Genomic DNA, 21679 nt, shown 5'->3' with positions numbered 1-21679 from the left:
CTCACACACACATAACTAGTGTATAGGTGTTTTTATGTAAATCCAGTTGAGCGTTATGCAAAAAAAAACAATCTACATGTAATTTCCCAATAATGACAAATTGAAGACAGATTTTAGAAACTTATTTAAAACTTTTCTATTTGAAATTTAGCTGAGGGGCCTCTTATCTCAACTTAGAGACTTAAAAAAATGAAATTGAATGGACTCTACCTGTAGTGATGGGTTCCCTCATTTTAAAGGGAAAAAGTTTCCAATCTTGCCAAACTGCTCAATCAGCGAACTAGGACCATAGTGACAGAGGTGACCGAAACCCTGATGTTTTATCCCACCCACACAATTAAACAGCTGTTTGTGCCCTACAGGACATCACAGAGCAAAGTACAGACATATGTTCGAACAGACTCTGTACACAGACACATGCACATACCAAGTCGTTGAATATAATTGGTTTGCATTAAAAAAAAACACAAAGCTGATTGTTAGTGCACATATTGTGAAATGTTTTGTTGTAAGGATGCACTTCCATATGTAACACACACGCCTCCACAATCACACTATTTGTAAAGTATGGTGTGGACCAATAGTGCAACAATGAAGACCTTTATTTCATCTCCCTTATAGATTCTAAATGTATTGTTTTTCCAACAGATGGATTTACAAACAATGCAGTGATAAGTTGAGTATATATGCATCAGGTTTTTCAGATCGTGCCGCTGCTGCTTCAATGCTTTCATCACTTCAAGGGCGTCACCTCCGATCACCTGTCTGTGCTCGTTGACTTAGCAGCATTTGAGCTCTGACCTTTCCCCTGGCGGTCAAGCAGAGCAAAGGGGGTGCAGCAGGAGGAATATATAGGTCCACATATACAGAAGGATGTGTGTCAGTGTGACCCTTGCATGACCCTTAGCAACCCCCCACCCCCACCCCCCAGTTTTCACTGTGCAGGCTGCAGAATATCCTGTGTACTCTCTTTGACTTCACCTTAATGGGCATTAGTGTGACATGCATCTGCAGCGTGATGTCTCCCCGTTGCATCATTTCACTCATCGATTAAATATTAACATCGTCAACATTTTCATAAGACGCCCAAAGGGGGGGCGCCTGTACTGTAATTATTGACAATTATTAGCAATTACTGGCAATTGCCTGTCACGGCATCATGCCAACATTAGTTTGAGTAGATAGATGGATAGGAGATAGAGATGGAGTGCGTTGGGACAGTAGTTTAAAGTAGTTTAGTCTGAAGATCAGCCTAAATATCACTTTTTTACATTTATTGTTTTGACTCATTTTACTCTAGTCACTATATCAAATCACTGACTTTCTCCTTTCTACTTTGACCTTTTAGGAAAATGACAAATCCATTTCTCCAGTTGTGCTTATTTATCACACCAGCTGTTTTCTTCTCCTTCTCTTTCTCTCCGTCTTTGCTCTTTCTCCGGCAGTCGTAGTGATAATACAGCAGCACCATTTGCTCAATGTGTTTAAAATTAGAATAGCTCAGCTGCTGGAGGGGCACTTTTGACACATGCTGTCAAACTGCTCATTTTTCAGTTTTCTGAGACCATTACCGCAGGGCTGCAAGTCTGTGCAGGTGTCGACATTCTGTCTTCTCTAGTATGTCCCATCACTCTCAATCCATTGCACTTGGCCTATACTCACCTATACTTGGTAATTTACACCAGGTTGGCATATGAACAGGATGACAATAGAATGACGTAAACTTCTTTAAAAGAAGAGTGTGTGCGTAGCGTTATTGTTTTCTTTGCACCAGGAGATCACTGAGAAGGTACAAAGTGTTTTGGTTTATTGGGACATGTTAGAATATGGTGTGCTGCCACGGTCTAGATAATTAATGGGAACAACCATGAACACAGTAAAATCCAATGCATTGTGTGTCTCACTGTCAGATAAAACATTGAATTGTGAGGTTGTTGTTATCTGATAGCAGTGTTGTTTTTTTCCATATTTCTCACTAGAACGTCAGTATAAATGACAAAATGTGGTTAATTTAAGTGTTTTGTCAAGCCCTGAAAATAATGAACTTTTGCCCTTTATTTTGTGTCAGTGGATTAGTGGAGACTAGGTTAGTTGCCAGTTAAAAGTGAATTAAAGAAACAAAGAATTAATTCAAAAGGACACTACTGCCCAGTCGTCTGACCTCATTCCATCTGTGCGTAGTAAACCAGGAGTCGAAATCTTTAAGACTCTTCTTCATCACCAGTATGGATTAGAGGGGTAAAGCTGTAATCCATGTCCTTTAAGCAAAGCAAATCAACCCCTGCACTGATGAGGCTCGCAGATGTGCATGGTGCTCTTCTTTTGTGTGTGTGTGTGTGTGTGTGTGTGCGATGGAATGGTGGAAAAAAGGATGGATTAACACAACTGTTATTGTCTAGTAGTTCACTCCTTGTCTTTTGTGTGGGGGGCTCTGCAGAACTCGCGTCCACACATTGCTTCACACACACACACTTGTTAACACACATCAACAAACAGACCTGATGCACCGAGGACCTTCCCACCTGGGTTCATACTTCATAAAAAAAACAAAACAATGTAGGAACAGAGCGAGGATCAGAGAATAGGCAGCAGTTTAACGTTTTATAATCACCACAAAGCCTTGGAAATTATCAAGCTTTCATGTCTAAGAAGTTAATCTTTGAGGTCAAGTCTGCTTTAGCTGCGTTCAGCAACAGCAAGAGAAGAAGAAAGCGGAAGAAGACGGGTCACTACGCTGAAGGATTCAGAAGGAGAAGCGGAGAAATAAAGTTAGATATAGAGCATGAATACAAACAGACTGTGCAGCTGCCTGTGTGGTCAGTGGTCGGGGATCACTGGCGTCATTTGTTAAGACGAAACGTCTGAACCGGGGCAGGTCTGATCCTGTTTACTGTGACTCAGCCAGAAAACCTGATTTAGCTGAGGGGTGAGTTCAGGAGCAGTTATTTTGACATGGAGAGATGTTATTCCCCCCCCTCTAGTTACACAAGCTGCAACCTGCTGGGAATAAACAACATTCTGACAGTGTTAACAACGTTTTTATGTCTGTGATGGGAGTGAATGATAAAGTTTAACTGGAGGTTAGTGACTCATACAAGTTAAAGCAATGATATGGTGAATTGTAAGGGTTGAAAAGGTTGTATCGAGTATTGTGACAGACTTGACGGGTTCCTTTGTTGCTTTTCTGTGGCCACATCAATCAGGGCAGATTGTTTTTTCAAATTTCTATTCCACCATGAAAACGGTTTAGATCAGAGGGTATGCAAATGTTATGGTTAAAATTTACATGTGCTTTCCCCTGAGGCACCACATTGCCTCAGCCAACTGAACTCTTGCACACTTTGCCGTAACCCCTGAACTTTGTGTGTGTGTGTGAATGTGTGTGTCTGTTTAGGGTTTGGGTGCGGTGCATATCTGTCAGTTTCCCTGTATGTGTCTCTATAGGACTTTCTCAGCAGGTAATTTGACATGTCACAGCAGGAAAACATTAATCATAAATAATAGCTGAATTGCATTTTGTGTTACACAGCTCGGGTATTGTTCAGGCTGGCTCACAGGTACATTTGTTAACGCTATTAGTTAAGTAACAGTCTCGGCTTTTCATGCTATGACATGTCAAAATGTCGGCTGTGAAATAATTGCCCCTTCTTTCCCCACTCAGTTGACCCTCTCCCTTCCCTTTGCCCTCAACCCATGTTTTGATTGTGCATCATTGCGGTACGGATCAGTGTCTGAGTACGAAGCACATTTCTCTGAAGTTACAGTTCAGCCTTCCCCCCGATATTAACGGCTCAACAAGCGACGAGCCTCGTTGTTGATCTGCATTTCTGGTTCCAGTTTTGCCGTAGGCCCTGACGACCGCCAGCTGCATTTAGAGACGTTATTTTACCGTTACCTCCTGCAGCTCTGTGTTTGAAGAGCCACCTTAAATAAGAGAGTCTCAACATTTAGGGGAAGCTCCCAGGGAGGACTTGTGACAGAGCTTTAGTTACCACATTAATCATACAACCTCCTTTTTCTCCCGGCCTAATCTCCCAATTCCCTGGGCAATGTTTTCAATAGGCGTCGCCATCCCACTCCTCCCTATTCACATTACCTCCACTGTACCATCCCACATAAGCTGTTTATTATGATTGTAGGCCTAAAGTGTGCTGTGTGTAGAATGAAGTGTTGCAACTCCTGATTTATTACCTGATTCAGTGGCGCTGAATGCTCGGATATAGCCGGCAGCGAAGACAGAGGCAGCGAAGACAGAGGAATAGGGAAAAGCCAATGTGAAAGAAGAGCTTTGAGGACGTCACCTTAGCTGGAAATCAAATCTTACAACAACCCAGAGACACTGGTGGCCACACGATGATGAAAACCTCAGCGGTCACATCATGCCTGCGTACGTGTGTGGATATCTGCTTGGAGGGATTTACTGCTTACAGTGATGTATGTGTGTGTGTAATGTGTGTGTTTACAGTGAGCAAAATCTAAAACGTAACCCTACTTGGTGGAGATTCCTCAAATATACAGTATAATGGCACTTAGAGCGGATATGCATCTGCTAAGGCGAAACAATCCTACACACGAAAAGAAGTTCTTGATCTGCACCAAAATTCATTCCCAGACTTATTCCCTTCAGTAAGTTTGGTGGAAAACGGTTTCATGGTGTTTCCTTTATCCTGCTACCAAACAAGGCCCAACAGTTCCCTTATGAAACCACATTTAAATTCACTATAATCCTGGTGTTTTATTTAGATCTGCACCAAATTCCACACACTCCTAAATTCCAGCCCCCTAAACATGCCTGGTTTCTTTCATCAAGATCCATGAATAATTCCCTAAGAAATCAAGGAAAATGTTGAAACACGCCCAATATCTCGCCATGTCGAAGAGAGAGGAAAAACAAATTCCTGGATCAACCCCTGATCCAGATCCACACCAAGATTGAATGCGTTTATCCTTGACCCATACGACATGTTTCCACTAAGATTCATGGAAATCTCTCTTGTAGTTTCAGTGTTATCTTGTTAACAAACAAACGTGGTAATAATATTATGTAATGTCGTACATATCTGGTGTTTCTGCAAATGTGTCGTCTTTACGAGCCAACATGAATCTATGATGAGGTACAATTTTTAGCAGGTAATATTAGCCGTGCTGATAAAACAGCCAGGCTCTTATCCAGATAGACACGAGCACCAGGATGCTTCTGCAGCTCCACAGCAAAATGCTGCCTTGAAGGTGACAAGTCATTTCTGTCTCTTTAACCAAAACACACAAGGCGTCTACACACAGAACACGCTGCACTGCCGTGTTTTGTTTCTCATTCTGCAGCAAAAACATCCATCATTCCAGCTTCAAGCAAACTATAACTCATAATTACTGTGTCGGGAGGAAAGAGGGATACTGGAAACCAGACCTGCAGAGGAAAGAAAGAAAGGAAGGAGGGAGGGAGTTGAAGGAAGGATGGAGAAAGGGAGAGAGATTTTGCTCTCATGAACCGGTGAGGGAGAGCTGGAAGGAGAGCAGGAACAGGGAAGGAAAGAATGGATGGATGGAGAAAGAGAGGGGAGGACGTGTTGGGACTTCAGATGGTGCCAGTCGGCAGCCGATGGAAGCGAGTGCTGATTTGTCGACACGGCCCTGCATTCCTGTCTACCCGTGAGCGCGGGGAATAAGGGAATTGGGAGAGAGAGGGATAGAGGGAGAGGAGAGGAAAAGGAGAAGGGAGCTAGAGGCTTTGAATTTGTTCTGTGAAAGCAGCTGTCAGACAGCGCCTAGCAACACCGTTTATGGAGGATTCTTAGCTGCATTTATCATAATTACAGCAAAATATCTCTGCCTTTTTATTCCAAACGAGCTTATAAGGCACAACAGGACCATAACTAGGGGCAGTTTGGAGAATGATGAGAGTGTATCATCTTTGTTAACACGTATGTCATGTGTGCGGCTTGTTAAATATATATTACAGGCAGGTATCGACACTCTGCTCCAGGCTTCACCGATGCAGTTTTCAATTTTTTTTGCTTAAAACCGTCCCAAGAAGTGATTTCTTTTTTATGTATTCTTGTCAGAAGGTTTCAAACGTTTGCTCAGGTTTGCTGTACTTTTACTGTCTTTTGTTTTAAACTATGCATTCGCTTGCTATTTAGTTTTTACACCATCAATTAATACATGCGAGTAAAGCTCATTATCATTTCTGTAACATCATTCCTCATAAACAGCCGGGACTCCATCCTAATTGAATCCAGAGCTTCATCAGGTTCACCCTGTCAATGGCCCTGTCCAATCGCTGCTCTGTCGTCTGCGTCAAGCTCGGAGGCCCCGCCCATTCAGGAAGTCTGACAGAATCAGATGCCAATCAGAGCGACCCGCCGACGGCAGGCCTCCTCAACAGTCCTCCTAATGTCATTAGAGCCTGTTGATGTGCACTGCTGATAACTCACCTATATCTCAGCCTGCATCAGCACTCACTGCACAGAGGACTAGCCGTGTGTGTGTGTGTGTGTGTGTGTGTGTGTGTGTGTGGAGGTTTTCAGTGTGCGCTTTGACCTTACTTGGAAACTACAAGGACTATTTGAGTGCTGCTCTCCCTCAAGGACTCTGTCGTTCCTCGCTCTCTTTGCAGTGCAGTTCCACCAGCAACCAAAGACACAATGCAGAGATTATTATTTCTGTATTGAAAACCTTCTGGAGGGACCTGACTCCGCGCGTGTGTGTGTGTTTAGAAAAATGAGTGCGTTTGAACCCCTCTTCTGCCGAGGAGGATTAGCGAGTCTCAGATGTGTGAGAGGAAGAGAGGAGGAGTGGCGAAAAATGAAAGCGATTGAGCGAGAAGAGGGGACGGGCAGATGTCAGCTATTTCTCTAAAATCCAGAGGGGTTGTCCAGTTGGATCATTGCCTAGACCCCTTCTTTGAAATGCTCTGACTCACTGCAGGAGAGTGAAGAGGAGAGACGGAGAGATAGACGGCGAGCTCGCACGAAAGTCAGAAAAGATGAGACACAGAAAATGGGTTTATTCTTGACACACTTATACTGGATCAGTGATTCATATGCTCGGCTATGACTCTGTCATCCAGTGTCTTTTCAGGACATACAGGCTGTTGTCGTGCGATTGTTGTGGAGAAGCATCTGATACACAAGGAGTCACTTGCTCTTCCTTTCGTCCAGTGCTAAGGGTGGGGGGGTGGGTGGGTGGGGGGGGGGGTGTAACACGGGCAAACGTCTACGCTATCCCACCCCCCCATCACAGCTCATCCCGCCCAGGGATCCTGATCGAAACGCAGGGATCGCCTCTCATGCTGCTACAAGGACATGATCCCTTTCTGGCTTCCCACCTTCAGAACACGGATGTTGTGTTTGGCGAGGCATCCGGCCAAGCCGAAGACACTCTTATCTGTTTTCCCCACTGAGGAAAACCTTCAACCCTTAATCACGCTGCTACCGCCAATGCCAAGGCTCTTGTAGGAAGAATTTAAAGCGTTGGCAAGGAATCGTCGTAAACGTTGCCATTTAACGTAACCTGGGGCTTTTCGAGAGTCATGAACATCATCATTCTGTTTGGTGAATATATCGTCTCCATTTGAAAGCCACTTATGCAGTATAATCGTAGTTAGCACATGTAGTAAGACATAATTCCTCCTCAACGTAGGGAATTCACGTGTGTGGTATAAACCAATTTCCCTTAAAAATGTCAGGTACAGATTTTAGATTCAGTTCTAGCTCAAATAATTAAAAAATAACATGTTATTCTCAGTGTGTTGCTGCTTGTAAACACTGGGTTTGTAGAACATAATGTCTCTCAGTTGTTTTTTTTGTCATTCATATGACATGGACCCGGTTGACAGTACAATCCTCAGGCTTTTTTTGTAATATCAACAGCTCCGCGGTGGATTAGACCTCCTAACCCCGATCTAGACAGGGTATCTGGTGACAGTAATCCACGCTGCTAATCCACGACTTGATGTAAACACCAAGGACACCCCGCCTTCTCTCTCTCTCTCTCTCTCTCTCTCTCTCTCTCTCTCTCTCTATCCTCTCTGTCCTTCCTTTTTCTTCTCCACTGCCATCTTTCCTGAGAGAGACGAGTGCACCATCTGTTTTGTGTACCAGCAGGGGTTAGCTCAGGAGGATAGGTGTGTTAAACCCGATTACTCCATCATTATTTAAGTTGTTGTCTGTTTGTTCACAGGTGTGTGTGCGTGTAAATAAAAGGGCTTTGCTTTATTATAATATAATTCAGCCTCATTGTTGTTTCTCAATATCCCAGAATATTGTTGAAGCTGCTTCTAAACATAATAGTTTTAATAATGAAATCAAATGTTTGCAATAATACTCTGATAGGCCATGGCATTAAAACCATAATTGTGAGATGATCAGATCAGATATCACCTGATTGCAACGCGTCAAGAATCGCGGCCAAGTCTCTTATGAGTTGCCGGCGTTTCCGGATGAGTCACAGATTATCATGGAGGAGGAGGACGAGCTCCACGTTCCACAGAGCTGCTGCAAATCAAATGTTTGGTGACACTTCAGATTTTCCGTCTGACAATTTGACAAGATGCTTGCAATTTGAGAAATATGCTGTGCTGCTCTAAATTATAGAAGGAGCACCGCTGCTTGAAACAAATTGTGTCGAACAGCACTGTGTTCCCAAAAGAGGTGAATCATATCATTTCACATTAACAGCTCTTTAATCCGTATATTTACATCAGTGTCATTGCATCAAGATGTGCATCAGATTGACCTCAGTGATGCGGCAAGTCTGAAAACAAAGTGCAAATGTCCTGCATGTGTTTGGATTGAGTGCCCCACCCCCCCTCACCCACCCCTCGCAGCCACCGGCAAGCTGCAAAATCCTCAGTTTACTTTCCTAGTTTAATTTGGTTTTCACCATTGTTGTGGCAGTGGAAAGGAGTGGGGGGGGGGGGCATAATGTGGACTGCGCCAAGGTATAATGCCAGTTTGTGTGTGTGTGTGTGCGCTCGGGGACATTCCTGCTCTGTATGCTTGTGGCGTTTTGTGTGTATTTTATGCCGAGGTGTCACGTTGGAGTGTGTTTTGCTGTGTTGTGGTCTGCGTGGTCTGCGTGGTTTGTGTGTCTGTGTGTGGATTTGTGATTATGCTGGCTGAGTGCAGGGACACTGTTTTGCTCCAGTCCCAGTGTGTGGCTGCGATGCAGAGTGACGCTTATTCCTCTGATCAGTGCCAGAGCTCAGCAGGGGACGGGGGTGGGAGGAGGTTTTTGGGAGGAGGAGGGGATTCACCACTACTCTCAGTACATCCACTGATCTGGGACACACATCTCTGACTGCTTGTCTTCTCTTTCTTCATCTCTCTCTCTCTCTCTCTCTCTCTCTCTCTCTCTCTCTCACTCTCACTCTCACTCTTTCTGTCATTATCTCTGTCTCTTTCTCTCTCTCCATCCATCTTTTGCCTTTCTCTGGCTCCCTCACTCACTTGTTTTTTGCTCTGAGACTCCTGCTCACACTGAAACTCCTGCTCCTACATACAGTATACTGTCTTTACTACTACAATACGGCTACTACTCATTCACATACTACAACGATAGCACACCGTATCACGAGGCATTCAGGATGCACGCCAAAACACATGACAACTGCTAGAAGTTGACTTCTCCTTCGAAACTTCTGGCTCTCATCTCTGCTTCAGCCTTGTGAAGTCGGGTAGATGCAGGCAGGTTAGTGGCCGACCACTTATTAGGATAAGACAAAAAGTTTTTCAGAAACAAATAAACAAGTGATATTGTCGTTCTAACATTTCGTCACTAAAGCAGAATGAATTCTGGGATAGGTCTGGCTGGGAAGGATCCAACCGTTGGAGAGTTTATTTCTCGGGATGGAAGGACGCATGTTTCGTCCACATTTGAAGCAGCCTTCGAACTGGGACAGTAAAATGCAGCTTTCGAAGGACGCGGCCCCGAGTTGAGACACGGCTGTTGTCCTGTCTTTTGAACCTCACCTCACCATTGTGCTTCTGTTTTCATGCAGTTGTCTTAATTGTCGTCTTCCACACAGCGACTGTCATTCTTTCACCTCCTCTCCCCCCCGCTGTGACAGATTACCCCAGATAAGTGTGGAAAAAGCCTTATTTTTTTCTTCGTGAATATAAAGGATTATGTGTAATTACTCTACTTCTTACTCACTCATAATCTGCTAATCCCATTTGACTCGTAGTGTTTTATGAATGTGATAGTTATTTTTGAATATTTTTCCGCACAGTGAGGAGTTAAGCTGTTTACCAAAGACTTTGACAGTTTCTTCGTTTCCCGAGTCGTTCCTTCAACACTATAAATAGAGATTATTATGTCGAGACTCGTTTGTTTGTCGTCTCCTCCGATTGTTGTGTCTGGCCTTGGCTCACCATTACAAAATCATAGCCAAAGCAAAATGGCTCCTGACATATCCATAATAGCTTCGCCTAATACTGTTGTCCCTGAAATTAGCTTTGCAGCATCAAAAATACTCCAGCTGAGAACGGGGGGATTTCGAGCCGCTGATCTTTGAACTTGACTGGATGTTTGTGTCTGAGGTTTTGAGCAGTGACTCCGACAGCCGGGTTTAATACACGTGTGAGAGACGCAACGGAAAAAACTGTCATCTGCTTTATGGTTGGAGGGGGGGGGGGCAGTTTATCCATGAGCCATCACATGTCTGGTGTGAAGCCATGTCGATGCCACGTCAGCTGATGGAGCTCAGGCAGGAACTAATCAATCTCTTCCCTTCTCTCTTCTATCTCATCCTCTTTCTCCTCCTCTTCCTCTTTCTCTCTTCTTCGTTTCCTCTTTCTCTCCTCACTTCCTCTTCTCCTTTCTTGTTTTCATCTCTTCTCCTCTCCACTTCCTATTTCTCTCCTCTCCTCTACCTCTTTTTCTCTTCTCCTCCTCCTCAGTTCTTCCTCCCTTCTTCTTCTTCTCTTCATCTCTTCTCTCTCCTCTCCTCTCTATTTGGAGGAGTCACACATTTATAAATGTAAATGCAGTTTCACAGTCTCAGTTTCCTGGCTGGCTGCTGACAGCCCTTAAAGAGAAAAAAAAACGAAACAGGAAAACATCCCAATTATTTCCTAAATGCTGAGGTAATAGTCAGTGACTCAGTCTCACAGATGGAGATAATACACGCACTGTGGTGTTTTTCCAGTGATGTGATGGAAGTGCGGTGCTAATCATGAATTCATTAGCACTCTTTGATGTCTATGGGGCTGTGAATATGTGATTGTGTATGTGTTTCATTAAAGTATATCTGTCATCTCACAGGTCCGAGGTCACACACACACACACACACACACACACACACACACACACACACACACACACACATACAGATCTACTGTTGCAGGCCAGTTTGTGGATGTTACAAACTTTCTCTTGTCTGTCAACATTCTATCGAAACTATTTGTCAAAGCAAGCAAGAATAAGACGGAAAAACTGTTTGGTCAACATCATTATAAGTAGTTTTACTCCTTTTTTGCACTTGTTCTCCAACATCATCACTTTCTATTTTTACCAGTGTCACTTCATTTTGATTTGCATATGTAAGAGAAGCTGATGACAAGGGCTTATACTAATTTCACATACCAGGATGAAGATAAGCTATATGCTGGAATAATCAGTCCAGTGGGGACCAAAATACCAGACCCCACAAATCTACATGGCTTTTTGATGGTAAGAGGCGAGGAGCTGCTTTATAGGACCCTGCAAAGATACGTGTACAAGGCTCTGTGTGTGTGTGTCTGTGTGTGTCTTATGTATAAATCCACAGAACCATAGCAAGCTTTAATTAATGGCGCTTGATGATCAGCGGGCAAAGGCAAACAGCAACTAAACGAGCTGGCCCCCCCGTCAGGGAGGATAATTGCATTTCACCAACACATTCATGTGGCAGACACGCTGCCATCGCAGGGTATTTCTGATGAGGATGTTTTTCTTTTCTTTCCCTTTCAGGGTTTCAGTGTTTCATGTTTGCAAAACTCTCATTTATTTCTCAAGGGAGACGTCCAAGGGGCCTTTCTCTTCTTGTGTTATTTGTTTTGTTTTTGGACGTCAGCCATGTGCGCGCGTTCGTCATATTCATGAGGATATAGGTCGATGTGAAGGTGATAGAACAGACTCTCCCTCTGTCTCTCTCCATGTCTCACACCTTCCTTCTCCCTCTTACTCTCATTTCATCTGACCTCCTTCCTCTCTGTCTCTTTCTCTATGAATAATACCCGCTGAATAAAGTTGTCTGGGAGTTTCAGAGGAACACTTTGTTAAGGCCGTTCCTCCCGCTAGTTAAATGAGAGGTGGGAGCTCCACTGCTGTTCCCTGTGTGAGATTAATATGCAGTTCCGCTTTTATTTTTAGAGGAACATTATGGGCTCACTGCCCTGTCATTACTCCTCAGGTAGCAGCAGCAGTTCTTTCTCTAAACGAATCTCTCTCTCTCTGCCTCCCAGTCTCTGTCTCTCTCTCTTTAGTGGCTGTACACAGAAACATCATTCCCCATTGAAAACATACAATATTTGACATGACTCTCGTATTGCAACATCATTTTTGGTGGTTTTAGTTAGTTATTTGATTTTGTGTGTCACCGAATTCATATTTATTGCTTTATTTCCCTATATTCCCCTGAAATCTATGGTAAAAAACTGCTGTATGTCACCTCGTCTATCTCCACATCAGTTTTTTTTCTTATCCTTCCCATCATCCTCTCTGGTCCTCTTATCATGTGCAGAGAGGCTCTGTTCTTTCAGGAGATGGGGGGGGGGAGATTGGTAAGATTACAGTGAGGTTGCGTTTGACATCACCTCAACTTGTGATTGCTCGGTTATGAACCTGAGATGAGATCTGCGGCAGGATAATGTCAGGTTGTGCCACCTCTCAAGGCGGCAAGCATTCATAGCGATCACTGTAAAAACAACTTATTTCTTACAGTCTGCAAAATTAAAATGGTAATTCTCCGACAAAGTACATTTTGACGTTCAAATGTTTCTCGGCTTTTACATAAAATATGTAAGCTGTGCTTTACTGACAGAAGCAAATATACACCGTCACATTGTTCAATAAAACCGTCTGATTTGCTGATGGAACTTTGCATTAAGTGTGACAGGCGCTCGCATAGCTTCGAGTGTTTTTCTTTTCTTTGCACATCTCAGACAAAACAACAGACTGTTGAATTGAATGGAAAAGAAAAGATTATCACAATTTTTTTTTTTACACATTGCTACATTATAAGTACTATGCACAAATCACCTTTTCTATGTTTATACCTTAATCACAGTTAAAAAACTTTTTAAGTTTGTTAATATCTGAAGTTTAAATGTCTTTTATAATTTTAACATAAAGGACACATTGACATATTAACTCTGGCATTTTCCTGTCTTAGTATTATATGGGTTGACTACATCTACATGGTAGTAAATATGAATTGGAGTAGTGTTGCAGGACAAAACTAATACCTGGATACTACGCAGGTGAACACTACTCCTTGTTATACCTGGCTTGCCACTGGAGAAGCCTAATGAGCAGGCGACACACACACACACACACACATTGGACCACCACGTTTACAGGAAATGCTGTCATTTCCTCTTGACAATCTGTGCTTGCATGTTTTTTTTATACTCTGTGCCAGGCTTTGAAAGTATAGATCTAATAGTTCTCACTACCGCGTGCAACATTCCTATTAAAATACCATGGATTTGCGTGTATGTTTTGTGTGTTTGTGTGTGCACCTGGCTGTTATGGCTGTGTGTGCATTGTTGAGACTTTGCAAATGACCTGAGGACTACAGGGAAATGCATTTCTGCGAGCGCTTGCACTTTCTCCCTAATTGTTCCTCTTCTGCCTACGAACCTCCTACTTTGCGAGTGTGTCTGTGTGCGTATCTTTAAAGAGAGAAAGGTCCTTTTCTCTCTGCTAGCATTGTCAGCAGGTGAGCGGCCCTATTGGGAGAAAAGAGAGAAATCGCCAAAGCATGCAAATTGCTACTCCAAGGGGAGAATCAATTAGGTGCACAGTAGCTGGAGCAGAAAGGCAAGAAGGGGCGGAGAGGGGCAGGGGTCCATGCAGAGAGATGGTGCAGAGCCCGTCTGATCACCTCCACTGAGACAATGCATCACTCCACCTCTTCTGTCACCTTCCTCAGCCCGTGCACTGTGCTTTAGCCTCATTCCTCTTCGGTCTAGCCTATTTCCTCTCCAATTATAGATTGTGCTAGAGTCTCAAGTGTGCAGCCAATTCACCTGTAATCCTCATTATTCTTTCAAATGATGCTCTGCTCTAACCTCTGCGAGATAGGGTTGGAACAAAGATCATGTATGTCTTTGTATGCGTGATGTATGTTTGTGAATACTATGTGACCGTTACGTAAATGTGCCGTGGTTTTTTTGACACAGGTGTTTGTTTCTTCCCTCCTCAGGCACATGATGCCCTCCATCTCAAGAGAGGCTTGATCCTGATTGGCTACAGTACTGGTCTGTGCCTCCTTCCCTCTCCTCACCGCTCCCACCGTCAGCACAGCCATGACATCCCTCAGCAGGACATGGGCCTGCTTTTTTGTATGCTGCTTCCTGTCTAGTCTGACACTTCCTGTGACATCTCAAACAGTGGTGCAAGCCCCGCAGGCTCACAGCGCTGGCTCCCAGGTGATCACAGTGTCCCTTCAGGAGGACGAGTATTCATCCTTCCATGCAGAGAACCCTGCGTGGACATTCAACCATCTGGCGGTGGACTATCGCAATGGCAATGTTTATTTGGGTGCCGTCAATCGCATTTATAAACTGTCCCCTGACCTGGATGTCCAGGTGTTTCACGAGACTGGCCCAGATGAAGACAACCGCAATTGCTACCCACCACGTATCGTCCAGCCGTGCAGTGAGCCACTGTCACTCACCAACAATGTCAACAAAATGCTTCTCATGGACTACCGGGAGAACCGGCTGCTGGCATGTGGCAGCCTCTACCAGGGCATCTGCAAACTCCTCCGTTTAGATGACCTCTTCAAACTAGGGGAGCCCTTCCACAAGAAGGAGCACTATCTCTCTGGTGTCAATGAGAGCGGCTCAGTGTTTGGTGTCATCGTTTCATATGGCAATGCCTCTCCGGACATGCTGTTTATAGCCACAGCAGTGGACGGCAAGCCAGAGTACTTCCCCACCATCTCTAGCCGCAAGTTGGCCAGAAACTCAGAGGCGGACGGGATGTTTGCATATGTTTTCCATGATGAGTTTGTGGCCTCTATGATCAAGATCCCTTCAGACACCTTCACTGTCATCCCAGACTTTGACATATACTACATTTATGGCTTTGCCAGTGGGAACTTTGTCTACTTTCTGACTCTGCAGCCTGAAATGGAAGGTGGGCCTACTACCGGATCCTCCTCTGCAGGTCGGGAGCAGGTCTACACTTCCAAGATAGTCCGCCTTTGTAAGGCAGACACCGCCTTCAACTCCTATGTGGAAGTGCCTATCGGATGCATTAGTGGCAACGTGGAGTACCGATTGCTCGAGGCGGCCTACCTGTCCAAAGCTGGTGCTATTCTGGCACGCTCGCTAGACGTGGCACCAGATGACGACGTGTTGTTCGCCGTCTTCTCAAAAGGCCAGAAGAGACGTCCTCGTCAGGCCTCCCAGGACTCAGCACTGTGTGTTTTCTCACTGCGGAAGATAAACGAGAAAATCAAGGAGAGGCTGCAGTCCTGCTACAAGGGTGAGGGCACGCTGGACCTGGCTTGGCTCAAAGTCAAAGATGTCCCCTGCGGCAGTGCGGTGAGTAATACTATCATGCACACAGACCTTTTGTGAGTTTTTAAGTACACAAATTTAATAATGAGAACACTGGGGCATTGAAAAACACTATTTACAGATGTTAAAAAAGGGAAACGCTGCAGATGTTGCTATAGGTACTATTATTACTACTAGCACAACAAATACCCAGAACAGCAGGTGTCGAGCATTTCTGCTAAAAGTAGAGCCGGACAAAAACCCTCATTAAGGAAGTTAATTCTAGGAGTGAATTTTATTGTTCAATAATTTGTAATTGAAGGACGTTCCAAGTGAACATCTCTGGAGGAAAATCTGAAGTGAAGGCTTAACCCCATGTTACTATAATGAGCTTGGTTGCACTGCGGGAGGCCTTTGTGATCACTGCTCTTGGGTGGGTTTACGCTCCATCCCATAACGATGAGATGTTAACCATCCACTGCCTCTTTTAATCCACTCACCCTTTAAACAATGCAGCCGAATTCTCCGCCAAATTACCATAACTCCATTCTCCATAACAGCATTACGAATTCAGTGATTCAGTTCATTTGATTTTCTCACTTTATGCACATAAAAAACAGGGTTAAATTGGGTGGTGCATGTTTACACCACATCACAAGCACCCATAGCTGTTCCAGGCATGTTTTAGTTTTTTTCGACATCTCATACTACGTCATTAATAAAAGCTTCCAACCTCAAGAAATAGAAAATTACCCTGATCAGGATGAATTGGAAGCTTTCAGGTTGTTTCACATGGCAGGCGTGGATAAATAAACCATGTCCTCACTTGCTTATATTGAGATCAAAGAGGTGTAGATAATAGGATAGAATAGAATGTCACTGAATTGTTGACTACATTAATTATTTGTTTTTTAGGTTATGTTATGTTATGTTACATTATATATATATATTTTATGTAAAACTGCATGTAGAGTATATATATATATATATATATATATATATATATATATGAACTCTGTACTAAAACCTCAAATATCTTTCATTCAACCTTGACGCGATTTGTAGCTTTGGAGAATCACAGTAAAAATACGATACCGAGGTAAATAATGAAATCTCTCAGGCCAGTTGACCACAGGAGCTTTCATGCAGCTACAGGTACTTGTAACAAGATGTGAAGTCCGTCATGGTCACATCTCAGAAACATAAATTTGATCTTCTCACTGCCTAGTCCATATTTCTCTGACCTTAGCCACGCACTCTCAAGACACCCGTGGAATCACTGTGTTTATCTGTTAATTCATCTCTGGCACCGTACACGTGCCGCGGCGCCTTTGTCTGCTGCTCGAGGGCCTGATAAATCATGCCTGGGGTGGACCTGTCAGCGGGGCGAGGAAGTGTGAGGGAGCACGCAGGGGTTAGTGCTGAGGAATGATGCCATTTCAGCATGAGCCACAGTATCACCACCACCGCCGCCGCATAAATTAGACCCTGCTGAACAAGTGACGGTGGACTCTGCAGGAGATAGATGTAGTGCTGACCCACACACACACACACACACACACACATGGCATTACACTTGTAACTACTGAAGAGATGGCGGGGAGGTTTAGGATAAAGTAGAACAATGGCAATAAATAACTTCTTACAAGAGCACTTATGGAATTATTTATGAAAATGCAGATCACAGGCTACTTTAGAATGGAGTCGATGCTCAAGCCATAAAAACATGGACACACAACACACTGATAAATCAGAAGTTGAAGCCCTATTGCTTGAGCATTAGTAAATTAAGACGTAAATTCACGCTATATATATTTCCTGAAAGTTGTTTCACAGTAAAAACACGTTAAATCTTAAGTGAAAGTGTTGTGTGGAAATGTAACAGTGTGCATCTGTGTTGGAAAGTCGTCTCCGTAATATCTCATGTTTGGTGTCTCTGATAAATTCCTTTTCTATTTTAAATGATGCATGACCGGGATGCCTCTGATATCAACAGTTTAAAACTCATCGCTCACATCTTCTCCACGCCACGATTCCCTTGGATGTACAGTAGCGAGCCGTCAGACGGATAATCTCGAACACACCAAACAAGGTTACTCGGGGAATTGCAGAAGGCAGACTGCTTTTTAGGATCCTGTACTCACAGGAGACAATAATTGTGGAGTCACACAGACACATAAATATCAAATAAGGATCTGACTCGCCGTCGTACAGCTGTGGGACGTCTCTCACACAAGCTCACATAGGCTTATTTATTTTTTCCTGAGGATAAAAATATTTTTTTATTTAATGTGAAATCCAGACTGATGAAGACTGCGTGCAAAACTATAGAGTTAAACTTGTGTACATTTGCAGGTGACTTTTTAGATGCAGTAATATTTTATTTAATCGTTAAATAATAACTGAAGATGAAATCAAAAGCAACTCTTTCAGAGGCCATCTGCAGTGAAAAGTTCTATTTTATTTTTTTTATTTCTTAAAGGACTCTGGCCCGTAGTTGCAACTCATTTGCATTTATTTCTTTCCTTTTTCTAATACTAGAGGTTTTGTTGGCGCTTGCAGCTTTTCAACACAATCTTATTTGTGATAATTGCAGTCTTCAGTGTCAAACAAAAAAACATATGACAAATATCTTTCTTTGTGGTCATCAGAACAGTCTCGATGTTTCATTAAAAAATTGTTCTTTTCCCCTAAGTTATAGCAAAAAAAAGATGTGAACAAAATATATATTTTTTGAAATGGCTGGTTTAAATGTCACTCTGTTGGCTGTTACTATAGAGGGGACACAGATGAGAGGGGGCCTTGTATTAGGGGTATGCCCCTTTATCTCGCCCTCTTTCTCGCTCTCTGTCTTCCCTGTTTCTCGCTTTCTCTTACACTCCTCTTTTTTTTTTCTTTTTTTTCCCAGACTCTTTCAAACGCTCTCGTATTTCGATCATGATGTGTTTTTCCTCCAATTAGGGAGAGGATGAACAGCTTCCAGGCTCATTAGGGTAGCCTGGCTGTACGGACCACCACACACATGCACACACACGCACACACACACAAAGACACACAGGTTTTTGATATGGATGAAACACTTTAAGACCGCATGTAGATTCCACACGTTGTACAGACACTTTCTCTGCAAGAATAGATGGATGTCGGATGATGGATCAGTATAGAAGCCACTTGTTTTGATAGTAACAATGTTGCCATCACATTCTATCCAATTTTGTATTTAAAATAACAATAAATAATAATATTGTTACATACCTTTTGTTTTTTATGGTGGACAGTTTTGGAAATGATGTGTCCCATATAGTAAATTAAACACTATGGCTACTTTTAACTATAATTTGATTCATAAACATTATATTTTAAGTTTCATTAAAAGTATTTTTTGGAAAAAGAGAGATAATCAAATAATCCCAGTATGTGCGAATATGTGCAAGGACACACTTGCAGGACACTGGCCTGAGCGGTAACATTAGCTCTTAATCCTGACACCTACAGCCTTGTTGCTTTACACCATCTTTAAGAGGGAGTGGGAGAGCTGGAAGGACGGAGAAGTTGAGAGGAAGAAAAGGGAACCGGCAGAGAGTGGCATGATGGGTAAGAGAGCAGCACTAGAGAGGATAGATGGGAAGTGAGAGAGAGTACGAGGGAGACTCTCCCCCCCCCGAATGGCCATGCTTGGCTGAGCCACATAATGCGTGCTCAACAGTATAAGTCTGCAAAGGGCCTGCATCCATAGATCATTGTGAAGTGGCATGTGACCTATAAAAAATAAAAAAAATACTCTGCCTTTTCCCTCCATGTTCACTGTGTCAGCAGAAAAAAACACAACAGCAAAACAGCGGGATCGCAATAAATTCTCCCTGCTCTCTTCTCTCGCATCCTTGAGTCGTTGCACTCTGCCCATGCCGCTCTTTTCTTTTTCTGTCCCTCTCTTCATGTTCTTATAAAACTCTCCTCTCATACTATTCTTATTCCCCCTCCGTCGGTCTGTCCTTCTCTCCCCTTTATCTCCACTGCTTCCCATAAGCACAGTGTTAAGTACGCCTCCCCTTCCTAGCGTCGTGTAGAATTACAAGGTCGCCTGTAAGTCCCTGACGGGCCACGACCGTCCTCTCATCCTTTCTGCTAATGATCATTAATTACATGTCATTAACTAACATGCCACGGGCTCTTCTTCCGCATTTGTCATGTGCTATCGACTTCTCATTTGGAATTCACTCCAATTAATTAGATTACTCTACTCGGCCGCTGCTGTTTCTTGTAGTCTTCTTCTTGATCTCTTGATCCCCCCCCACGACACACATGCTCATCCCTCCCTTGTTTCATCATTCACTTGAAAGGAACTCTTCCAATATGGCATCCTCCGTCTTGCCGCTATGCTCGTTTTTTCCGTAGTATTGGCTCTTTCCTCTCGTCTATATTGTTTCTATGTTCGACCATCCGTCGCACAGTGTTGTCTCCCGCACTGACCGTCCTCCTGCCCTCCTCCTGATTGCCGAGCTTAATCAGTGGCTGGTTGCCGCTGCTGATGAGTCAGTCTAGGCCACATCCTCAGGAAGAGAAAGGCTGCTGGATTCATTAAGAACATCCAGACTGCCCCCCCCCCCCCCCCCCCCCCCCCCCCCCCCCCCCCCCCCCCCCCTCCTGTCCCCATCCCTCCTCCTCCCAATTCACCCCACTCCATCCACATATCCGCTATCCAGCTTGCTGGCTGGCTCACTAATTAAATCTCCATACATGATACCACTTGCTAAAGGTCAGAATCCATCACAATATCATTATTCTGTGATTAAACATGTCTCCCTCTTCCTTCACCGTACTCCAGTGGCTGGCAGATACCCTGCGCCTGAAACACTGACTGAATTGGCTGCTTTCATTTCTTTCCCCCTGTTGACTTTTGTCTTGTCACCGAGTTGCCAGTGTGATTTATTGGCTACACCAGGCTACACCGGATGTGTTGTGTTGTTTTGTTCCTGAAGTTTGTCTTAGTCATACTTTTTGCTGCAACAAGTCGCCTGATACAACCCACAGGAGTATCTCCTGAGATAGAGCCCCCTTAGTGGCAGGTCTACCAGACATTTAACAGGCTAATGGAATGGTCACAGTTTGAGTTGGTTTAGGCACAAACACATTTTAGTTGGGTTTCGGGAAATAATATTGTGGGTTTAAGTCAGTGCTTCCTTAAGTTAAATAACTGTTGTTGTCATAGCTACAATAATAAGGTTGGGAAGCTGTCGTCGCTGAAAAAATGACGACGATCAGATTGATGCTCTTTGTGTGAATTTAATCCTTTACTAAATGTTAATTATATCACAGGAGTTTAATTGCAAAAACTACTCAACGGGTTTCCACAGAACTTGGTGAATGGGTGGGACATGGGCTAAGATAGAACCCATTAAAGTTTTCCTGCTGAATCCAGAGAAGGGAATGAATCTGGGAATTTTTCATCACCTCTTCTAACATAGCAAGATTCCACTAAATTCCCAGAGAATAATTCATGGATCTTGATGAAAGAAATCTGGCATACTTAGGAGACTGATATCTATAAGTCTGGTGCAGCTTGATCAAATTTAAGGGGACTATTGGGCCTTGGTTATAGTTTGTGCCATCGTGTTGATAAGGTCTTTAATTGCTGTATTGAAGAAATCAGTTGTGGAAGATCTATTTCTTGCATAAACATTGCAATACACCATTGTACGAATCAGTCTGTTGCGAGTAAAAGATCTTTATTCAAATCCTTATGAAAGTAAAAGAGCATACATTCTCGTTATGCAGATAATGGTCCCTTTGTGTCATATTATTTATAATTATTACAGTTGCACAAATCTGTCCGCCGACAGATGATTCTCCTGTCAAGATAATGAAATGCAATGCAACTCCACCACGCAGGCTGCTGCCTGAAATATAAGCTCCGAGTTGAATCAACACCTCTGTGACACGGCATCAACAAAATGAAAATGATAGTT

General features: G+C 43.5%; 1 protein-coding gene across 1 annotated transcript in view; it reads left to right on the top strand.

Moving 5' to 3' along the window:
* plxna4 (plexin A4) overlaps nucleotides 1–21679 on the top strand; it is a 220375-nt gene that overhangs the window by 8877 nt on the left and 189819 nt on the right. Inside the window, exon 2 of the mRNA XM_034578173.1 lies at nucleotides 14411–15758. Coding sequence (XP_034434064.1) covers nucleotides 14514–15758 — 1245 coding nt within the window. The 5' untranslated portion in view covers nucleotides 14411–14513. The remainder of the gene's footprint in view (nucleotides 1–14410; nucleotides 15759–21679) is intronic.

This window comes from Hippoglossus hippoglossus, chromosome 23 (genome assembly GCF_009819705.1).
Source record: "Hippoglossus hippoglossus isolate fHipHip1 chromosome 23, fHipHip1.pri, whole genome shotgun sequence".
Taxonomy (NCBI): Eukaryota; Metazoa; Chordata; class Actinopteri; order Pleuronectiformes; family Pleuronectidae; genus Hippoglossus; species Hippoglossus hippoglossus.
This window is presented reverse-complemented; position numbering and strand designations above follow the sequence as displayed.